Raw genomic sequence first — 22,766 nt, 5'->3', positions numbered from 1 at the left:
GAATGGTCTGCTCAGCTTCTGCCGCTGCTGCTGCTGCCGCTAGTGATACTGAGGTGGAACGTGGTTGACCTAGCATATCCTTTACTCTTGGTGCTGCAGCAGTACACAGGAAGTGTTGTTTAAGGGAACGCTCTGGATCCTTTTCATGGCCCCATGGCAAGAAGAAGCAGTATCTTATCTATTGAAGATGAAAGTGTGGAGTTGGCTAATGGATGCTGGTGAGTGAATAAGGCAAACGGGGATCCAGTTTACTAAGATGCCTGTGGGGTAGGCATCCTCTCTTTAGGACTGTGATGGCGTCCATGGAAACATGGCCTCTGGCAGTCTGTTCCTCAGCATTTGGTTTTAGAAAGGAATCATGGTTTTTACATTAATGAACTGATCTATAACCTGTGTGTGTTTCATAAATAAAGTTACTCCAAACTTTACTACTTAAAGCCATTAATCATAAAATTAAGTCAATGGAGCATAGCTCTCCATACACATTACTTGAAATCTACTTTTGCTCTTTACTTGACTCTCAGTAATTAAAAACAAAGACCTTCTAGTTTTTTCTTTCATTTCTAAATGAATTATTTATTTTTTCACAGTATATTTTATTTTTAAAAAACTGGTACTGATTTTTCTAATTCCACCACATTGTGTAAAGAGCTTACGAATAAATGAATGAACTCCTCTGTTTCAAATCACCAGCATTTATTTATACAATTTTTGTGTCGTCTTAGTTTTGTTCATATTCCTAACAACTGATTATCAGGGGGCTGGGTGGCTCACAGTACTGTGTAGGTAGAGATTAGGCTCAAGGCCAGCCAGGGCTAATTGTTTGTAAGACCCATTTCAATCTGTAAGCCAGGTGTGGGAGCAGCCTTGCCTGTGGTCCCACCTATGCGGGAAGTAAGGTAGCTAGGAGGATCACAGACTGAGGTTGGGCAAAACCACAAGACTCTACCTGAAAAATAAGCAAAGCAAAGAGGCCTGCCTTGTTGTGATTCAAATGGTAGCGCAGTTGCCTAATAAGCATGAGGCCCTGAGTTCAGACCTTGGCACAGCTAAATAAATAAGTAAAAATAAATAAGTAAATAAATAACTGGTTATCATAAGTGGGATTGAAAATATAGGTGCAGAAATACAAACTATAGTTGAGTTTTTAGATTTCAAGTCAAACTATTACATTTATAAAAGGTAAGCTTCGGTTTTTTGTTTGTTTGTTTGTGTTTTGTTTTCTTCTGTAGGGGCTAGCCTAATCTGACGGCATCAAAATCTCTCTCACTGGTGTGATGTTTTAAAATTTTAAGTTTTACTTCAAACTACCATCCAGAGATTCTAAAACAATATTTTTAAAGGGAATTGAGATTCTTCATCCTCCCTTCATAAGAATCCCAGTTTCTTTAAATTTTAAATAATAAACATTTGGGCAGTATTGACTGTATTGTAGTGTAGGTTTTAATTTTTCCTTTCCATTTATTAATTATTTTTTGTGGTACTGCAGCTCTTTCCTAGGGCATTGTGAATGCTAGACAGACACTCTACCACTTGAGCCATGCTGCCGGGCCTGGTCTTAATGTTTAAACAGTGTCTGATCCTTAGTGACTTATCAGGCATAAGTGAACTTTCCTTAAGAAAAAGTTGCATTTATTTCATATGTTGTTAACAATATATATTACAGAAGTCAGTAGCTATTTTTAAATTTTTCAAATAATTGCAAAATCGTTTGAGCCATTTGACACAAAGTAAAATAGATAAAGTAATACTATAAAGTGTGAAGTATTAGATAAAGTAAAACTTTCATTGCCTTAGATTTGAAGAAAATCTAAGTTGGTATTTGAAGTGAAGGATTACAGACACATAACTGCCAGTAGGCAATATATTTCTTCACACCTATTTTTAAAGTAAATATAAAATACTCTGCATGTTTAATTTTCTCTTAGTTTTGAGAAGTGAGTGCCTAAAGCATTGGAGTTGTTTTCATTTGGTACATACTACTGACAGAATTCATACTTTTTTTCTAACTTATTTCATCCAGTTTATCAAAGCAGAATGTATTAGACATCTGTTCTTGTAGTTGTCTAATATTTAATCTTCAGTGGCTCAAGATGAGTTCCTGGAGGCTGTGAGCAATTGAAGAGCTGTGAATAGTGGTTAACAAGCTATTAGCACCTCTATGCAAAGTGCAACATCTTGAAGCACAACCAGATTCAGGAGAACCTTAGATGAGTGAGTCCTTTTTCTGATAGTGCTCCAAAACTTAAGTTAATCGCTTTTCTCTCTTCCTCCTTTTTTCTTCTCCCCTTTTTGTCTCCCATCTCTTGCTTTTCTCATCTCTGTGCTCTTTGTCCACTTCCCTCTTTTTTCCTCAAATTCTCCTTCTCTTATCTCATTAGATTCCTTCAATCACCCTTCATCTGATGATAGTAGAAAGTGATGTTTTTGATAAAATGTGTGTTGTCCTTTTAAAAACAATTTTAATTACCTTTCAACTTAAAAACCAATTGAGTTTAACATCTCTGTCTTTGCATTTTCTACTCTAATTCTAGACAAGTATGCCTGTTAATCTCTTGCCCTGTGAATCAGTGGTCTGGGATTGTTTGTATTTGTAATTAACATAAAGGTTGTGATGATGGAATATGACATCTTACCCCATTTTTCAACTTTAGTCTCAGTACAGTGGGCATGCTATGATATATGTTCCTTATTCTTCTTTCTAGAACTAGATCTTCAGACCTCCTCATCCGTGTTTGGCTTTCTTATGGGGTGCGTCAATGCCCTATTGCCATGTATTTTGTTGCATTTCTCTGTTGCTTCTTGTGTGCTGGCAGGGAATTTTGGTGATTGTTTTCAAGCGCTACCTGAGCTCTATGCTAGTTGTTCCCTTTCTCCCAGGGTCTTGTGCTGCGTGGTCATGTCTCTGTTTCCTTGGGCCTGCCCATTGACAGAACCTTGTTTCCTTATGGCTGCCTCTAAACGTTTGTGACGATGGGGAATATTTCTCCTCCTGCTGCTACAATTGAGCCCCGTGGTGGGAACCATATTGCCCTCTACACTTGCTTTCAGTTGTTAAGGCTTCCCAAGCTTTGGCTGTGGCTCAGCAGTCCTGCTGTCAAAACCCTGAAGCTTTTCTAGCCTGGACACTCAGTGGTAGCAGCAGGTGTTGGGATTTCTCCAAGTTCCTAAGACCCTGGGAGGAAGAAAGTGGCTGTTGACATAGACTGCAGGAGTTTTCAGAGCATCAAGAAACCTCTCCAGAAGATGTGGAAAGGTAAGATTTGGATTTCTCTAGAAGCTATTCTAGAAGCTTTTTCAGACACTTCTAGCTGTGGATTTAATGTAAATGGGTTTTAGTAACGAGTATCCTTGGAGAACTAACTCTTTGATAATAGAGTCAATATATAAGTCCTAGATTGGAGAACTTATTAAGAACATTTTTTAAAGAAATTTTGTGTGCTTATGTTTCTGTTCTATTTCACTTATATTAAGTCTGGCATTGAACAGATTTTTAAAATATTTCATTCCATTCTTGAATTTGAACTTATGAAGCAGATCATGTTTTTCTCGTTCACAATCTGCATCATGTATGAGAAATAAGAGAATTCTTATCGATTTAAGATGGATAAAAATAAAATAGAATTTTTTTAACCAAATGCCTATATTTTATTTACTTCTCCATTAATATTTAAAACTAAAAAAATTAAAATGAATATATTTTCAGCTTCTCCAGACAGATTCCTGAACACATAATTAATTCAAAAGGAATCAGAAGAACACTTAAATCTTGGCTGTTCTAGGATAGATTATTATCCTTTGTCAGAATTACTGCCTGGCATTCTAATAATGTAACCGTCTCTTTTAGGGCTTTATTTTCAGTTTTATACATGGATTATTCCACCTGCCTCTACTGTTGGGGAAAATCATTCGTGTAGCTTATCTGGATGGAGGATCTGTGTTGGGATGCTGGTGCTGGTTTTTGCATGAGGGATGGGGAGAGAGATCACATCTTAAAATGAATAATGAAAGTTATCTTGTGTGCATTATGGCTTTGTGCCAGCTTTATTTATATGTCTTTATTCTTTATCCTGCATCTGTTCATGAAGTGGTATTAAGACACCTTTTCCAATAGGTTATCATTATCAGCCTGTCACTTCATGTCTTTTTTATGTCTTTGCTTTCTTTTCAGTGTGAACTTAATCTTTTCATTGATTCCCTATAGCTGGAGTCAAGGCTTTTAACTTTATGCCACAAATGCCACATTGAGTCCCTTTAATTTTAATATCCCAAAGTGTATCAGAATTTAAGAAGTAAAAAAATGTTTACAAATAACTAAAAAATGAAAATCTCTGTATTTGACAGTATGTATTTAGGATGCTGTTTCTCAATAAATTTTATTTTCATAGACAGTTCATTTAATTTCAAAGTAGGTTCATGCTATAAGAGAAGCAAAAGAGGAAATATCCTAATATCCTAAATCTAGAGAATTTTTTTCTCACTGTTGTTCTGTATGTAAAACAAGGTTTCAGGATCTTCAGTGTTGACACCTAGTATTTTACCCCTTGAGATTTTACCTGTAAAGAAGATATGACATCCATATACAGGAATTGAACTGAATAAGGGTATGACATCATCTCTTGCATTAAATCTTTGGACTTTTTTAGTGTTGTAGCAGTAATGACTGACTTTTTTTCCCTTCCAAGTTCAGTGTTTTGTTTTTTTAAGTAAAGTGTTAGAATATATGAAAATTTTGTGCCTATTTCTCTTAATACATTAAAAATAGTGGAAGTTTGGAAATTGTCAATTCTTTACAAGACCAGGCTGAGACCTGACCACACTAATGTGATCTGTTCAACATAAGTAATTCCAAGTTTGGTGACCATTAGCAAACTGGCATTTGCAATTAAATCCACAGACATAAGTTTTCCAATAGGGCCTTATTCTCATAATGCCAGCCAATGGTCTAAGTGGAGCTAAGCAAACCCAAAGTTCTGTGGACCTTTTGACAGTTGATAAGCACCTGGGCTTCCTACACCACAAACTGCAAAAGCCAGCGACCAGACACCACTTGTTCTCGCATAACCAGTGATCCTGCCAAAAGTAACCAGTTCTGGGTGGCCATAGTTAAGTCAATTTAAAAACATGAGTAGGCACTGTCCACTCTGTCCACCCAGGAGCTACACCAACTCTGTACCCAAACTGATTTACTGAAGGTCTGTGCTGTTTGATGAGGGTACACAAGACATAGGAAATTTATTTTATAAAACAAGAGGATTTATAAAAGTATTTACACTTGAAATGTCCAAGTTTTATTCTCTCTATACTCCAAATGATGGCTAAATGGAATGTTTTTAAGTCTTTATAGTACCACAAAGTGGGTAATTGACTTCATATGTAAAAACAGAAAAGTGAAATTTTAATGCTTTTATTTGTAACATTTATGAGCTTACAATTTTAAAAATGAACCTTTTTTCACCTTTTTGAAAAGTAACTTGAGGCAGAGACTGGAGGGAGGAGTCTGCATTATTCTCACACTTGTCTTGAGTGCATTTCCTTTTTATTTCTCCAGAATGGTTACATTCTCTTGAGAGGGAAATCAAACTAATCTAAGAATGTAAGCTCTGAATTCCCTTTTTTAGCAAGTTCAATTTGAAAGTAATTTAAGTATTTTTGGAGTAATTTATAATACTCATTTCAGAAAGAATGTAAAATCCTTACTATAGATCATAGAAATGGGTACTGGTTCTCAAAATAAGGCCCAAACCACAGTCCTTATTGCTCATAAGAGAATTTCTGCCTCACCCAACTCAAAAATACTCATCCCTCTCAATTCCCATCCCATCTATTCCTGCGCCCTTCTTGGAGATTTTCAAGCAATTGATGCTGGCAGACTTTGAGAAAAGTCAAATGTAAGGTTTTATTATTTTTGTCCTTTGTTGTAATAAATAAATCAAAGTTTCTCAGTTTCATTAGGCATATCCATAAAGGAATGAAAGAGCATATCTGAAGTGGTTGGAGCAACTGAAAGACGTAGGGTTGAGGTCAGATACAAACATTTTTATTACTTTAGAGGAGTTCTGTTCATAAACAAAATATTCCTGTTTATTACTTATTTTTTATGTGGAACTGAAAGCTTATTGGATCAATTATACAAAATTAAAAGGCTCTCTTTAGCTATTTTAATAGATGATTACTTACATATACAATCCCGTTGCAATCACCATCTTATGTATTCTTCTTGATGCAACTTGAGGTAGTGTTATCATTTCACCAGAACAGATGAGGAAACTGAGACCAGAAGAAGATGAATAACCTGCATGTGGTCTCATATTTGAGCAGATTCAAACCTGGCAAGTGTGGTGGCTCCAGAGTACATCCTCAGAGGTCCTTACCAGTGTGACCTCTTGTGGGGAGTGCTTGTTTTAAATACAGTCCTAATACTTTCCTTAGCACTGTGTCATCTTTTTTTTTCTTTTTTCCTAAGTCTTTCAGCTCCATTTGCTCTCAACTCCATTTTGGGCTATTTGTCCTTGGAAAATTTATCTTTTCTCAGATGTAGTCCTACCCTTTCTAAAATACGAGCAATAATATCTCCTCAGAGTTTGTAATGAAGATTTAATTAAATAAGACAGTGTATTCCAAGCACTTAGCATTGTGGATCGCATACAGCAAATAGTCAATAAATTAATGTTGCTATGTAATTTTTCCATAGTGATGCAGCTAGAAAGTAAGTCAGACCTTAGTCTGACTGGAAAACTAAGTAAAATTAGAAATATACACACATTCTCCCTCCACAAAGAACATCAACCATAAAACAAAACATGCTTTTTCTGGACTGTAACACTTCCTCTCAACTAATCATACATTTTGTGATTGGTAAGTTTAATGCTAAGGGCAAATTTTCAAAGTGGGATTGGAATTCCAACTCCATCATTTACAGGCTATGTGATTTTAGACAAGTTACTTCATCCTTCTGGGGTTCTTCACCACCATATTAAGCTAATAATAAAATGAAATAAGGAAAAATTGCATTGTAGTATTATGGACATTAAATGATACAAGTATAATTAAAGGGCTCCAATAATTGTTGACTTTTATTAAGAGCTGATAGAGATATACCTATTTCATAAAACACAGTATTCTTGTAAAATTGAAATGCCTGGTAAGTGAAAACTGTAGAGTTTAGATGGTTAGGATTTTAGTGATTTGATTTTTAATTCTCCAGGAATTTACATGCTCTCCCTGTCAAGCTGTTTGATGTCATGGGTTTGTATAGAACTGTCGTGGCAAAACGATGTAGAGAGAAAAGACATTAAAGACCAGAACTGAGCCAAATATGGTCATAATTTGAGAGGTAGGTGAACGTCTCACAATCTTAGCTTATATCAGTGACTGGCACCAGAGAGTAGGAATAATCGTGGTTAAACAGACATTGGAATTAATGGAAGTTATGTTAATTCTCTTTTGAAGAAGAACCCAAACTAGCAATTGAGGAGCGAGTCCTAAAGAGAGTTATCTAAATTGTGATGAGTGTCAGGGTTTAGCTTTAATGCTAGTCACAGTAGGTGCTAGAATTCAAGTTGTATTTATTCAATAAAGTTTTTGCTGCATAAGTGTTTGGCTTCCCTTAGTAGATTCTGAACTCCTTGTGGCCAAGGATATTTATGTTACTTGCAGTCTCAGCACAGTGCCTAGGAAATTGTGGACACTCAGTGCATTTTTGGCAATCAAATAAAAGAATATATGTTCCAGAAACAGGACAAAAGATCCTGTTTAAGGATTTCAGCCACCAAAGAGATTAGAAAGCAAGGTTGCAGTGCAGGAAGCATAGAATGCCCTGATGCTCGCTCGGGGTCGGAGTGACAGATTAGGGCAGATTATGGGTCTGGGAGGTTGTCATGGAGCTGAGGGAACATAATCTTAGTTATGACTAGTTTTAGGACCCGATAGAACTAAAACTGCTAATGTAGCCTGTTACCAAATGTAAGAGTGAAGCATTCCAAATTGTTTATAAGAAGACACGGTTGAAGACTTGAAAGATAGAGGAATCCAGTTACATTCAGTTTTTCATACAGTGAAAAATATTTCTGTCACTAGAAACTCAAATTTGGTATCAGAGACTGGAGGGAAAATATATTTGTAAATACATCATTTATATATATCCTTAAAAAGACAGTATCAAAATATGGCTTTACATTTATAACATTATAAAGTCATGATTGATCATATATGAACATAAAAATATGGCTTTACATTTATAACATTATAAAGTCGTAATTGATCATATATGAACATAAAATGTTTACATGAAGTAGATAGTTAGAGTGTAAGTCTAAAAGCCAAAGTGCTTATGGGCAATAATTAGTGTAGCTTTGAGGTTTGTCTTTTACTATTACTCTTTTGATGTTTATTAGCAGAAATAGTAAGGTAAAAAGCATATTTCAAAGTCTATATTAAGAATAGAAAACGTGCTAAAAAGAACAAAAGAAATTATGCTTTGTGTTCAACTAAACACTTTGTGTTGATACAGTGAAACTGCAAGGTAAAAACTTACACTTCTTGTTGGTTCCTTACTTAAGTCCAGATGCCACATGTGGCAGGAGGAGTAGCACAGGTTAGCAGTTGCTGCAAGGGTGATGTTAGGTAGACTTGACAGGCCTTGCAGTGATTTGGCATTAGCACCTTGTATTTAAACCCTCAGTAGTATGGCGGGCACCTGAAAAAAAGGTTGTTTAGAAAACTTCAAATGAGAGTAAGATCAAACCAAATGATTTCATGAACATTTATTTCCTCTGAGTTGAAAAAGATCGTATGTTGCTCTAGTTCTGCTACAAAGTTAAGATAGTGTGGAACTTTCCAGACTATGTTAAGAACAAACTAGTACCTGCTAAGCTATTTTAAAAACTTTTGCTTTGAAAAACACACATTTATATGAAGGTAAACAAAAGATTGTGTCTGGCAGAAGAGATATGATCAATAACACATATACCTGTTTTCTGGGAAGTAGGGTTTACCTGAGGCTTTTGTAGTATTTTCAGATTGCTCGTGTACATCTGCGTGCCTCTCAGTCTTGCACTTTCTCACTGTGCACACAAATGCGCACCCAGATAGAAGGGCAGACAGAAGCAGGCTTTTGCCTTTACTGTAAAAGAGCAATACCAGAGCAGGGCTTGCATGGTACTAACTCCCTACAGTTCTCTTTATCCTTTGCTTTCATGGGTGTGTATGGCTGAGTTCTGTCTGGGTGTAACATACTGTTTGGACATGGAAATGTCACTGTACATCACCCAGGGAGTGCTTATTTTCTTTTTCCTACTTCCTAACTCTTTATTTTAGCAACTTGCCATGTGAGTTTTAATTATGTAGCAATTTTGAGATATTATTGAAGCACTGTGTATTAACTAATGAAAGTTAAACTCATCATAAATCTTTTACATGTGAAATAACTTAGATACTTTGAGTACCAGTTTTTCTGCTCCTGTTCTGGATGTGTTAATGGTGGTTTAATTTTACCCTTTTGAAACCTAAGAGGAAATGGTACAGATCAAATCAGTGGGATCCTTCCTTGAGAATTTTGTCATCATAAATAAAATCTCAGAGAGAAAATGTTCTAAAGTGAATGGTGTTACATATTATCACCAGTCTTGATTTTCTGTGTGACAATTGGCTTTTGTTGTATGAATTTTTAGAAATAATCCTGTAATTAAGACTGCCATAAGGAACAAGCCAAAAGAAATAAACATATAACAATACTGTTTTTATATGGATAGACAATTGTATTGTTAAATTGTTCTGTGTATTTGTATACTAAAGACATTTAGAATACATCAGATATATTTTGCAGAGACTAACTTTTACACTATAAGTAGAGTTGGATGTGTTCTAGTTCAGCTTTGTGGTGAAGAACATAGCATGGTTCAAGTCCAGCTCTACCATTTATTGATCATGTTACCAGGAGTCATTTGACTTCTCTGAGCTCCAGATCTCTAATGTTTATTGGGGTATGACAAACCATAGAACCATAAGACTGCTTGGAGGATTAAATAAATTAATCAACTTAAAGAGCACATCAGACTATGTCTCGTACTCACCAAGTATTCAATAAGCTCTTGTTAATTTTTGCTGTTCTTTTTGTTTTATACCTGTTTCTAATAGCAGTTGTTACTTAGCCTCTTGTTTCATTGGCAGTCTTAGTCAAAAGTAAAACTGAAAGTCTTTAGGAGTTCTTCATAGCCATGAAGTCAAATGCCAGGATTCATGTGGTAGGATGGGGTCCAGAACCACAGAAGTATATGGATAAAGGAGGGGAGACTGCTGAGCTGAAGACAAAACAACATGAACTTAGATTTGTGGGCATTGGGTATTTGCAATAATGCCCATTTGGAAAACATAGGGAATCATCCTCAATCTTAATCAACCAACATCTGTTCTACATCTCAGTGTCAATTCACTGTTTAATGTCCTTCTTGGTTTTCTCCAATATTGGCCCATCATTTTCCTGAGAAGAGTTTATTATATAGGGATTAATGTAAGACCTGTTGTCTTACAGAATTATCCTGATGACCATCAAACTGACTAGATACAAAATAACCCCACATTTTTTTTCACAGAATGATTCTAGTGTCAGTTTTTCTATTAGGCTTTGTATTAGTATTTTCAGGTTAGAAACACATGATCCTGGAGTTAACATTTTTGAAGTTTGCTTAAGGCTATTTGAGGCCTCCATTATCTACATCAGAAAGTTAATACTGCTCAGGAGAGCAATTCAGACCATCTCCAATTAAAAGTACTAAAATAGCAAAACTGTTTTTGTGATTCCCTACCCTGGGTTGGAAACTCTCATGCCCCAGTTATCTCAGTGTGGTGACATTGTCTACCCAGCCTCCACACCAAATTTCGTTTAAAGTCACTTTAAGAAAATAAGTAATTTGTATTTATTTTCCAAGTCTTCTAGTGAGAGATCCAGTTTATACTTTCCTTTGTGTAATTACATCTTTGGAATTTTGCAGGTAGATTTACAGACAAACATTTTATAAGCTCATATAGCAAAACAATACTAACTGTACTACATTGAGTTCACTTTGTGGGAACAGATCCCTTTAAAAGGACATCTCAATTCAGAGGATAATTAATGATTTAGGTTCATTTTAAAACCAAAAGTATTTTAAAAATATTTTTATTGGATTGAAAATAATATTAATATTGATTATTTTAAAAGTACTAATTGAAACTATTTTTTAAAAAATATTTTTACCTTACCTCTTTTTTGGGGTTTTGGGGTTAAAGTTATCTGTTTACTTATTTTTAAGTTGTAACATATCATTTCAAGGACATTTCACATTTAACTTTCATATTTTTGATGGAGATTTTCTGCCTGAAGGTGAAATACACTGTGGGCTCAAGTCAGTTTCTACTCAAGGTTTTTAGTAAAGTGTTTGGCATTTTTGATTAGTTTTTTTTTTTAAGGTCATAAAAAAAAAAAAAGTGGACAGTCATAGTAGCTGGAAGTCAGTCACTTGACTTCCTGTGACAGGTCCCCTTTAATCCTCACAGGGTTTTAAATCTGTTCTGAAGCACACATGCCATCTTGCCTCCCTGAGCTGAATGATGCCAATGAAGGATATGTATAGCACTGATTTCTTTATTTGTTTTCTTTATGAAGTAGTTAATTTATCTGAAAAGAAACATAGAGTAAATGTAAAAGTATACAGTGAAAAGTCAGTCTCTTCTTGAGTTCTTCTCATGAAACCCACAATTATGTGTTGTTTTCAGGATCATTAAAATTGAAAGTGTAATTATTGTTTTTATATATATAGTTGGTAGTATAAATTTTAACCTTTTTAAAAGAATAGTGGAATAGGGAGGAAAGAGTTCAAACTCTTCAAGCTAAGTCAGAGTCATAAATATTTAAAATTTAGCCCAAAAGGGTTTCATATATTTTCTAAGAGGGAGCATAAATACAATGGGAAGAAAGATAGGGTTCAGAAAATAGGACCATCTGCTCCTTATGAAGGAAATGTACTTTAATAAACAAAGAATATAGATGTGGTACAACAGAATTACTACTTCCTCAAATTGCTGGATAAGCTAATGTACACTTACTGAATAAATGAGTGTATGTTAGTGAAAATCGATGGGTGAGTAGCAAGAGGATACATTTAGTAGTACCATATTCTTCTTCCTCTTTATAAAGTACCGCAGAGAATTCATCGAAAGAACTTGAACAGAATTTCTCATTTTTTCTTGTGGTAATAGGCAGTTGTTATAATAGGGTCAGAATTTTTTGGTAAAAGATACTATTTATATAGGCTGACTTGCTCTACTTTTATAGAGCTTGGGCAGTAAGGAGCAATGAAACATAAATCCTAAACAAAGGGTAGTTAGTAATATTCTGAAAGTAAACACTGGTCCATGTGATCATATTCTGATTAAAATAAACAGAAGTCAGTTAGGAATATTATTGTGGTTTAGAAAAAGTGTGTTTCCTCTTCCCATTTTTATTTGCTTTTGATGGTAATTACTATTAAAGGTATATTGAGTAATGTATATTTTTTAACATTTAGCCAACAACAGCAAAGGCATCAAGATCCAAAGTGTACTGGACATGCTTACTGTAGAAAAAGATGCTGGATTTGACACTCTTCACACAGATCTTAACCACCTGAGAGAAAGGATGAGGAAGGAGATTAAACATCATTAGGAGAATAGGGTTTGTTGAAAGTCTTAGGATATTATGGAGAACATTACCACCACCAAGGAACAGAAAAAGTGTTTTAGAAATAAATCGAGGTGGGAATTTGAAAAGAAAGGAAGAGCTTTTGCCCAGTGGGAAATATGACTGTTTTTGACTCATGTTACCTACACTGTTTTGTTTCATAGTTAGATAAAGAACATAAACAACACTGAAGAAAAATTGTAAATACCAGTGGATTTATTTAGTGATTAGAACAGTTGGAAAGTTTTTTCTAATTATTTTGTAAATGAATAGCTGACTGTAACTTTAAATTCATGGCACTTTAAAAAATGAAAAACAGATAAAGAATGGAAACTTGGACTTCCAAGTTCACAGCTTATCAAAGTCCTAGCCTTTCATTTTATCTGTGCTCTACTAAAGAAAGGTTTTACCCTTTCTACAAAGTCTAGAGGACTTGGAAAGGGTGGATTATAATTTCTGACTAACCTATTAATCAGTCTAATAATAGAATTTTTTCCCCTATTTTTCATGGTAGTCCATCTTGAATAATAAAATCACATAGCACACAACATATTTCAGGAAAACTGAGATGATGCTTTGAAAAAGAAAAACACTAAAAAATGGGCCGGTAAATGTTTCATCTTATGCTACAGTTTTATTGCTCATTTCTCAGTGTGTATGAAGAAAGTTAGTGGAAATGACCTTGAGGTTTATAGTTTTGATAATTCAGGATAGAGTGTTGCACTTTGCCAAAATAAGAAATACACTTTCATTTTAGGGAGAATAAACATTGGCAATATAATTTGGTTTTGGGTGTTTCAATTTACAGAAAAACACCAGAAGTCATTTGCAATCAGAATAGCAGGCTATCAACAAAGGCAAACAAGAAGACATTCAGGAAGGAGGTAGTTAATGGTGCCAAAGCTGCAAAAAAACAAGAAATGAGAAAAGCATCATGACGCTGACAGTCAAAAGACACAAGTAACCTTTGAAAGCAGTTTGAGTAGAATTGGGAGGAGTAGAATCCAGACTGCCAACCCAATTCCAAGAAGATGAGTCACTAGTGTGTTGGGAGCTGTGATGAGGACTCAACAAGTTTAGGCAACTCTAAAAAAATTCAGCAATAAAAAGAAGGGAAGTGGGTGTCATTTGGAGAATGCAGTACAGATTAGTGTTGAAGAACAATGGAATCCATGTTTTTCTTACCAGGGGAGGGTACAAGAATGGGTAGAGGGAAAGAATGAAGAATCTTTAAATAGGGATAATGAATGAAGCTATATTTTAAAGAATTGGAAAACAGTCAGAAAAGTGGATTACAGAGTTTGGGCCTGAGAATAAGCTAAACCACACACTTCCTGGGAGACAGAGGTGCAGGAGAAGCTGCTTAGCTTAGTGTTAGTAATCCTTAACACTGCCTCTCTGTACCTGAGTTTCCTCATCCTTGTCTGGGTGATCCACTGCCTTGTGTCTATTCTCCTTTGTGTACTGCACTTTGCTTGCCTTACAGTTCCCCCTTGACTGCATTTTGTGAGGGTGGAGAATGTTTGTCATCCAAACATGCTGTCTGTTGGTGTGCTCTCGTGTCTTTCAGTAACCTTCAATGCTAGCAGTTTGGGGATTTGGGTTTTGTAGCCCCTGCATAACCATCATAGTATAAGACTGAAGTCTATTTAGCTGCCCAAGTGAACTTCAAAAAATTGTTTCCAAAACAAATTATTAATTTCAAATGGAGGAACAGGTTATTATATCAAAACTTTTTTTTTTCTGGCTAGGAAAGTTATGACATAACAAAATGTAACGACTCAGAATTGGATACTTCTGAAGCCAGATAAGAATTTTAGCCACAATTCATTGTACAAAGTGGAAACATTTGATTAAAAAAGAAAATAATTATGATAAGATGAAAGTTTGCAAAGCAAATAGTTGGTAAGTGCTATTTATATCAGCCAAATAAATTGGATTATGTAATTAACTTTGATCAGCACTCTAGTGGGCGCAAATCCCTTGCTTAGAATAGTTGTACTTTCTGATTGTTTCATAGCAAAAGTAATTAATCAAAAATTAAAAGCTAAAGGTGGTTTTTGCCCTAATGGCTGTGACTTATTTTTTGCTGTACATTAAAAGTTTATTAAAGTTTTATTGAAAATGTAATTTCACAGTTGGGATGCTATTTCTCACATCTTGGCTGTTTTGTGCCTATACACACATGGCATAGCAGTACTAAAAGTGCATTTTTGTGTATAAGCATGTGGGGGAGGGGGTTTAAGATAGTGGGTTAGAAAGACAGACTTCTGGTGTTTAATTCTGGCTTTAGTAATTAATTGCTGTGTGATCAGATGCAAGCTACTGTAAAACTCAAGTTGTCTCGCTTGTAAATCTGGGCTGCTTCAAACATTTCCTAGGAGTGATTTTTGAGAAATTTAAAGGCAGTGAAGCACTTAAAGCATGGAGACAGGTTCCTTCATACAGTCAGACCTCATTAACTGTTCTTGCTCTATTTTCAGAGATTCAAAAGTCCTTAATAAACATGTAACACTGCTTCATGCATATAAGCTTTACCTCTGTTAATCCTCTTTCTTTATTTTTACATAAATACTAATATTTCATTTTTTAAAAGAGTAGAATTTCATAGACTTAGACTATCATTTTTATGGTTTATAGTCAACATTATAGTTGAAGTGAAAAATTGTAGCTATTTTAATTCCTAAATTGCATAAGGTATAAAGTTTGTAATTTTAAACACTTGCTTTTTATTCTTTCTGAAAATTCTCTTATTTCTCTTCAAAATTAGTAGAAAATGAAAAATAGAAGGCCAGATTATAATGACAACTTTCACATATTCATCCTTTTACTCACTTATAAAGCTGATTGATCATGACTGCTGTGCAAAAATGCACAAAAATAGGCATATATGTACTTCCTTTTAGATGTTCCTTGGAAAGCGCAGGATATTCTTTGAGTACATTGGAATTGTAAAATGAAGCACATTTTTGCCCTTCCTTGCTCTTTAGTATAGAGTTTGTTCTCCAGCCTCCCTGGGGTTTTTAAAGCACATTCATTCTGTTATTCACATTCCTACCTTTACACTATTTTATCTTCTTGTTAAGAACCTTTTCCATCCTTGTTTTCTTAATGAGTACTTGTCCTTTTAGACTCAACACCAGAAATGGCTCTCCTGGGAGCCCCCTTGTTCCTTCATTCCCTAGATGGGTGAGAGATGTCCCTATAGCATCCCACTTGGGTTTCTACTGTAAGCACCTCCCTGAATCCTTTGAGAAGGACTGTGATCCTTAGGTCTGGATCTGCAGTGGCTAAATACTCACTTAGAGGTATTTGAATTGCCTCCTTCCAGAATTGCTTTTTGTTTTTTGACAATAGGTTTTATCCTTATACATAAAGACATAGACTTTTTGGATTATGTAGCATGCTATTAATTAAACTTGTTTAAGTCGGCTTTATAATTAGTAACTTATAAAAATATAGCAGTGATGTATAGTAATAAAGTTAAACATAGACACACTTAAACTATATAAGATATAAATTTTAATCTTTCATATGAAAATCTCAGGGTAAGCTGTCCAAACTTAGTGGCTTATCCCAACAAAGGTTTCTTTCTTTCTTCTGTAATGTCAGTGGTGCACTCTCATTCAGTGATTCAGAGATCTAATTCTTCTTCTTCTCCTCCTCTCATTTCAACTTGTGATTTCCAAAGTGGTGGAGGCTGTGACGGGGGGGGGGGCAGAATATTGGCTTCTATTCATCTCTGCTCAGAAGTCAAGCCATGCTTCAGTTCCCTTGGCTAGACTTATATGGCACCAACTTAACCCAAGAAGAGACTGGAAAAGAAAGTCTTTTGAGTGCTCTGGCAGAGGAAACAGAAATTGACCTGAATGCTCTGTATTTTGTTTTCTCTTTTGTGTTCCAGTTTTTCTTGTGGGGTGCGGGCTTGATGAAGTATGTGGATGTTATGGAGTACATGCCACTGGGTGAATTCAAGTGTAAAGCATTAGCTGTAGTTCTTGTCATAACTCAGGCATATTAATTACTAAAGAATTGTCTCAGTAGATCTGAGTCTTTTTTTACTTATGCTCTATTTTCAGAAACTGAGGATATTACAAAACATACCATGCATCAGCATTAACACCAAATCTGACAGCCCATCTATAACCCACCAAAATGTCCACTATAATACTCCTCAGAGCACTTGGTCTATGCTACATTGATACTATCACATTAGAAAAAATGATAGTAATCAGTATTAACATAAATTTTACCAGGCCATTGCTGAGTACTAGGAGGCTTTTCAAAAACATTGGGGTTTAGTTCCTCAGTTTGAGTGGAAGAGGCAATTTGGTTATTACCTAGATGTAGATCAATTGAGGGAGAAAATGAAGACAATGTTATTGATGAAAGCATAATCAAGAGTAGGCGACTGAGTGCTCAACAGTCGCTTTCCTTCACGGCCTCTTGCTAGTCTGTCTATCTGTGGTATCGATGATAAATGAGTTAAATTCTTCATGTGTTTTATGACTGTGTTGTAGAAATGTCATTGATTTGCTATGAAAATATATATCTGAGTTTGGGGATCATCAGATTAATGACACTGCAGAAGATTTCCACAGTTTATATCTGTATTCAGAGTTTCTTCATTCTTTAAAATGATAAAGAAAGTATCTTTTATAAGTATTTCACTCTAGTTTTACATTTTTAATCATATGAAAAAGTTTGCTTTTTAAAACCTTTGTTTTATAAAGGATAAAACAAACACATGTTGCTGTAAGAGAAGTTGTTAATACTTACCAGAGTTTAGGATTACTTCCTTTCAGAAATAAATATAATTTTATTTTATAGGAGAGGAAATTGAGGTTATTTAAATGATTCTTTTCCAAAAGCATTTAAATTGTTTTCTCCAAGTCTTTGTCTGTCATTTTTTTATCATTTTCAGCAGTTTTCTCAGTGGATTATAATTATTTTGAGAAAAGCCTTCTCATCTCACTGGACATGGGAACTACCAAGAAGCAAAAATTCTGTTATTTATTAGTTTTGCTCCAGAGTTTGGCACCTTTTCTTTGCAGAGTGTATGCTTCTTGAATGAAAGAATGAGGAAACAATTAAGTGGAAATACAAGGAAAGAAGAAAAAATGAGACTCAGTCCCTGCCTAAATGTCTGAGAGGCAAAATAGCATCAAAGTTTGGTGCTGGGACCCAGAGCTGTGCTTCCTTGGTCCAAATGCCAGGTCAACCTTATGCTACCTCAGTGAGCCTGGTGGTAACACTGTATATCTTACAGGATTGTTACAAGAAAAAAATGACTTGCTGTGTCAAATGCCTGGAATAGTACCTATGTCCGGTTTAATTTTTCTTTCAACATTTAAGCTCCAAGGATTATGTAATTAGGACATCAATATTTAAATTTTAAACTAAAATAAAAATGAGTAATATCTATTGATGGAATGAAATGAAGCAAAATATTTTGAACTTTGGTTTATTACTATGTATTTGATAATCCTAAAAATTGATGCTATATTTGCGTTTTAGCTTTAGTCTAAAGTATTTGAATTTAAGCTATCATGAAGCTTAAAAGTACCTACATTTTATAAGGTTACAGAATTAACCAGATCTTCCATATTTTATTTTCTTTCATTGTCAAATTAGTATTTGATTAGAAAAATGCAATTTTAATTAGATTCGGTGTGTATAATGCTGCTGGACTAAACCAAGTTATTAGATGTCGTACAAAGTTTAGATGGATATAGTGAATATCAGCATTCATCTGTTATACCATTGAAGAGTAAACATTTCAAAATTAATCAATTGTGAAATTATCTGTTAAATGTGACTTTTTCCACAAACATTATTTAATCTTCCTGCAAATGTCAGTGTTTTAAAAGGTAAAATAAAAATAAAAATAACAGAGTGGAGAAACAACATAAGATATCATGTGTTTTATCACCTGTTGTCTTGAGTTCTCCCAGAATACAAGTTTGCCACCATGGAGCTTGTTGCTTTGGGGCCATACCTGTTGTACCAAAGTGAATTGATATACATCCATCACTGGGTGTGGCCCATGTAGCCCTGTACCCTACCTGAGCACAGAGAAGAGGAAAAGAACCAGCCTTTTTTTTTTTTTTAAAGGATATACAAAAAATTGCTTTTGGCTTCAGTTTTATGAAGTGTTTTTTTCTGAGAAGAAGCAAGATTTCTAGAATGGTGTGAAGTGGAAAAGGCGTCTGTTTTTATTTGAACTGTGTACTTGGTGATCTGCCATACTAGAACAGTGTGGGTTAGAGGTAATCATGATTAATCATTTGTTTTCATGACTTTATGAAACTTTTCTTATTTGTTAAGATGTATGGCAAGAAAGAGTCATCTCTCTAACTTAGGTTTTATAGACACAATTTTTATCATCTCAAACTAAAATTAATAGATATCACAGCACATTGGTTTTGTTTTTATTTTTTTTTAATAAGACTGCTTAGAGAATGTTCTTTTCTGAGATTGTCCTTCAGTTTTCCCAAGCCAGCAGCAGCGTTAAACTTTGTAAGTTAAACCAGTTGACCCTTATAAAATATCTTGACCAATATCTGTTCCTCAAAATGAACAACTGAATTTTAGAATGTGTGACAGAGGCGAGAAACCCATTGAGAAGTCCAGGTTTGGTGAAAAGTTGCCCTTAAAAAAACTCTGATTTTAGAAAGACATACCACCCTCCCCATCCATCCCTGTCACCCTTTGGGCTGAGCAGGTCACCCATGCTTGCTCTCCTGATGTAGAAGTGGCGCACTCTGCCAGCTATGTAACTTCAAGTGTATGCTACTTGGCAAATTGAAATTGTCTATGGAATAAAATAATGTAATATACCTTTAGATCCTTATTGTAGAAATAATGTTATTTTTTAAGATTGCAGAAACACAGTTACTTTCGTTCTGTATGAAAAGGTGTATGTGTGTGTATTGCATGTGTGCAGTTGTGTGTTTGTACTTACAAAGAACATGCAAAGCCATACATTTTCCCTATAATATTGCTGTGCTTATAATCCAGATTGTGGTGTGTCCTGTGGTGGGGAAGCCATCTAGGAATAGCAGACCTAATTCTGAGACCTAGACTCTATATGTGCTAATGCAACCCTTGGGCTTCACTTTTCTCATTTCCCTCTGTTCCCCCCTACCCCTTTTCTTCCCTCCCATCCCCTTCTCTCTGTTTTGTTCTCTCAGCATTACTGGCATTTGAACTCAGCACTGCTAGCTTGCAAGCATTCTGCTACTTGAGCCACTCCCACAGCCCTAATTCCTTCATTTTTAAAACAAAGATCATTCAGGCTGCTGGGAGGATATGATTGTAGAGAGCCCAGTGCTCAGTGTATACTGAACTTAAGAATGGTTGCTGTGGTTAGTAATGTTATTATGGATTATTCTTCACAGTGACACAAGGACACAGGCTGGAGACAACCTTCAGAAGCCCATGATTATACTCAAGACCATTGCCATTCATTAATTATTTCATCCTTGACCAGATATTTCACATCTTAGGGCTGGCTTTCTGACTTCCAAAATAAGGTAGCATCTGTCTTGATTATTTCAAATGACTGTTTCAAAAGGGTTATAAAAAAGAAAATAATAATGTGTTGTGTAAATATAAGCAGTGGTAGTCTCTCATGCTTTCTTTGTATTAGGTTTCCACCCCTGAAGGGAGTCTTTTTGGTACAGGGACATCAGTTTGCGTTGTGTTGGAAAGATGGTTAAATATGTTTGTTTCAGTAATTGGTTAACTGTAGTTCTGAAGGTTGGAGGTTTGGGGTAGAGCAGGAGAAAGCATGTGTAGACAACATTGTCAGGGAAATTGAATCTCAGATGGTGCTTGTTTAATTTTTCCCACCTCATTCTTCTTCAAGCTAATGCTCCCCCAGGACTGTGGCTGAGCCTGGTATATTTGTGAATGAAGTTACTGATTAGGGAAATCTAAGCTTCAATGAGATGACATAAAATGATCAAAACAGAGAGCTGGAGAGTTAGAAATAAGGTTGGCTCAACTCATGTGTCATTGGTATAGCAGGCCATGGATGTTGGCAGAGAAAGGAGGAGAACTCATTGAGTTGAGAAATGTGGGGTCTGTGGAACAGAAAACACCTGAGAAATTGAAAGTGAAGACAGAGTGTATGTGTGTCTATTGAGAAATGAGTATTCTTACAGGCTTATTTAAAGAAAAAAGGATGTGTTAACTTTAGAATACTGAATTTTATATACTGCATTAGTGAAGATAGCTTCTGGCATGCTATGAAGAGTCAGATGTGAATGGAGGAAGAATCATTAAACTTAAAAATGTTACCTAAGAAGCTCTAAATCATGTAAAAGTTATTCATGACTTTTAAGTAGTCATTATCTTTGATTCTTGATATATTTTACTAAGGCTAAAATATAAACAAATTTCTTGATGAAGGTAGTGATAGTAAGTTAAATCACCAGCTTTGTAAGAATTGTATAGCCCTGACTACTGAACTAAGAAAAAGAGTAAGATTGAAAAAAAGGAAGAAAGAGGAAAAAAGCAGATTAGAAAATACCTTATGGTATTTGAATGACTCATGAGGATAAAACTGAAGAGGGCAAAAGATATTTGAAAAATAGGTCCATTCACTTTTAAATATCCAAATTCATTTTGTTTTAAGTTGTTTTAAGATTAATGAATTGAGATAGTTTCAGTGACAGCATGCTGAGTTTTTTTATTCATAATGATAAAACACTTTGCTTCTTTTCTGATTGTGGGTAGAGGATTGCATGAATTATGCCTTTTCTGTCAAAGGAATTGAATAATCCACATAAATTAATCCCTGAGTTACCAAAGATAGCATCAATTTTTAAACTAATACATATATTAGAGAAAGGTTTCAGTTGCTTAAAAGTACATCCACAAATATATTTGATTAATTGTCCTTGAAGGGAAAACAATTGAACTCAATGTAAAATTAGATTTCCTACTTAAGAGCAGTGACTATTCTTCTGGAGACTAAAATGTTATATTGCCCGCATAACATAATTTAAGCTCATACACGTATTCTGTCATTTGACCTCAATTCCATGTATAAGCAAGAAATGGTTTTTGCTTCCTTTGCTTACATTAGCAGAAACTATATATATTTTGACCTAGTCATTTGGGCAGGACAAATTACACTGCAAGTTTCAAATAAATTTATTTACAAGAGATACCCAAATTGATTCACTTGCCAACAGATTGCTGAACTAAATTCCTAGGAAGAATCTTCATTTTTTATGTAATTTTTATTTACAATACTATTCAAATCAAAATTTCAGTTATTTATCACTAGATGATGGGATACAGAACACCTTGGTTCATCAGATTTGCTGATTTTGATGGTGTAAATACATTGTTACTGATTTCAAGTTAGGAAAGTGAGGCCACTGAAAGTGGAATTGAGAAAGGATGCCTCCAGAGGGGTCAAGTAGAAAGCTAAGGGATCACCCTAGCTACCTCAGTGGAGTTTGTGAATGTGGTTACTATATGTGAGCATAGATGCTCCAAGCCTCCTCTTCGGTTCAGATAGAAAAGTCCTCAGTGACTCATCCTGATTTAAAAGGGTAGAACAGAGTCCAGACATTAAGTAAGTCCCTGTTTTGCAGTGCCTGCCTCTGCGTCATTAGCACTCAGACCAGCCTCATGCTATAAAACTGAAAGAAGAATAATATACAAACATATTCCCAAGGGAGGCTTAGAAAATTATAATCTTATTACCTCTTGAAAACATTACCCTTTTTCCTCTTTGTTCAACTTTTCCCAGGAGAGCTGCTTGTAAAGTCTTCAGTAGGGTCTTCCTTCTTTTTAATGGCAAACAAGTGCCTTAAAGGGCCCTAATGATTTCCTTCCTTCTGATACCACTCTTCAGACACTTTTGTAGTATCTTCACACTAACAGGTGTTAGTCTGAATTTACAATCAGATTAGTTTGGATTGGTCTTGGTCTTCCTCATTCCCCCAGTGTATCTTTCACACTTATTTGAAGCAAAGGTAACTGCCTTGTTATACCAATTATAGCAAAAGTCCACACCTATATCCCTCGTGGTTAAGATTACTGGTGGCTG

The 22,766-nt window shown here is 35.1% G+C and overlaps 1 protein-coding gene across 24 annotated transcripts in view; it reads left to right on the top strand.

Annotated features, from left to right (window-relative positions):
* Positions 1–22,766, top strand: part of Mbnl1 (muscleblind like splicing regulator 1) — a 185,781-nt gene that overhangs the window by 82,012 nt on the left and 81,003 nt on the right. For 3 of the 24 annotated variants that reach the window (XM_074073967.1, XM_074073966.1, XM_074073968.1), the window contains exon 2: positions 100–218. The exons of 19 other annotated variants lie outside the window; for them this stretch is intronic. In XM_074073967.1, the coding sequence (XP_073930068.1) occupies positions 213–218 (6 nt within the window). In that variant the 5' untranslated portion in view covers positions 100–212. Of the gene's footprint in view, positions 1–99; positions 219–2,705; positions 3,257–22,766 lie in introns of all 24 variants that reach the window. 2 more of the 24 variants (XM_074073974.1, XM_074073975.1) reach the window with 2 other exon arrangements.

This window comes from Castor canadensis, chromosome 5, assembly GCF_047511655.1.
Source record: "Castor canadensis chromosome 5, mCasCan1.hap1v2, whole genome shotgun sequence".
Classification (NCBI taxonomy): Eukaryota; Metazoa; Chordata; class Mammalia; order Rodentia; family Castoridae; genus Castor; species Castor canadensis.
This window is presented reverse-complemented; position numbering and strand designations above follow the sequence as displayed.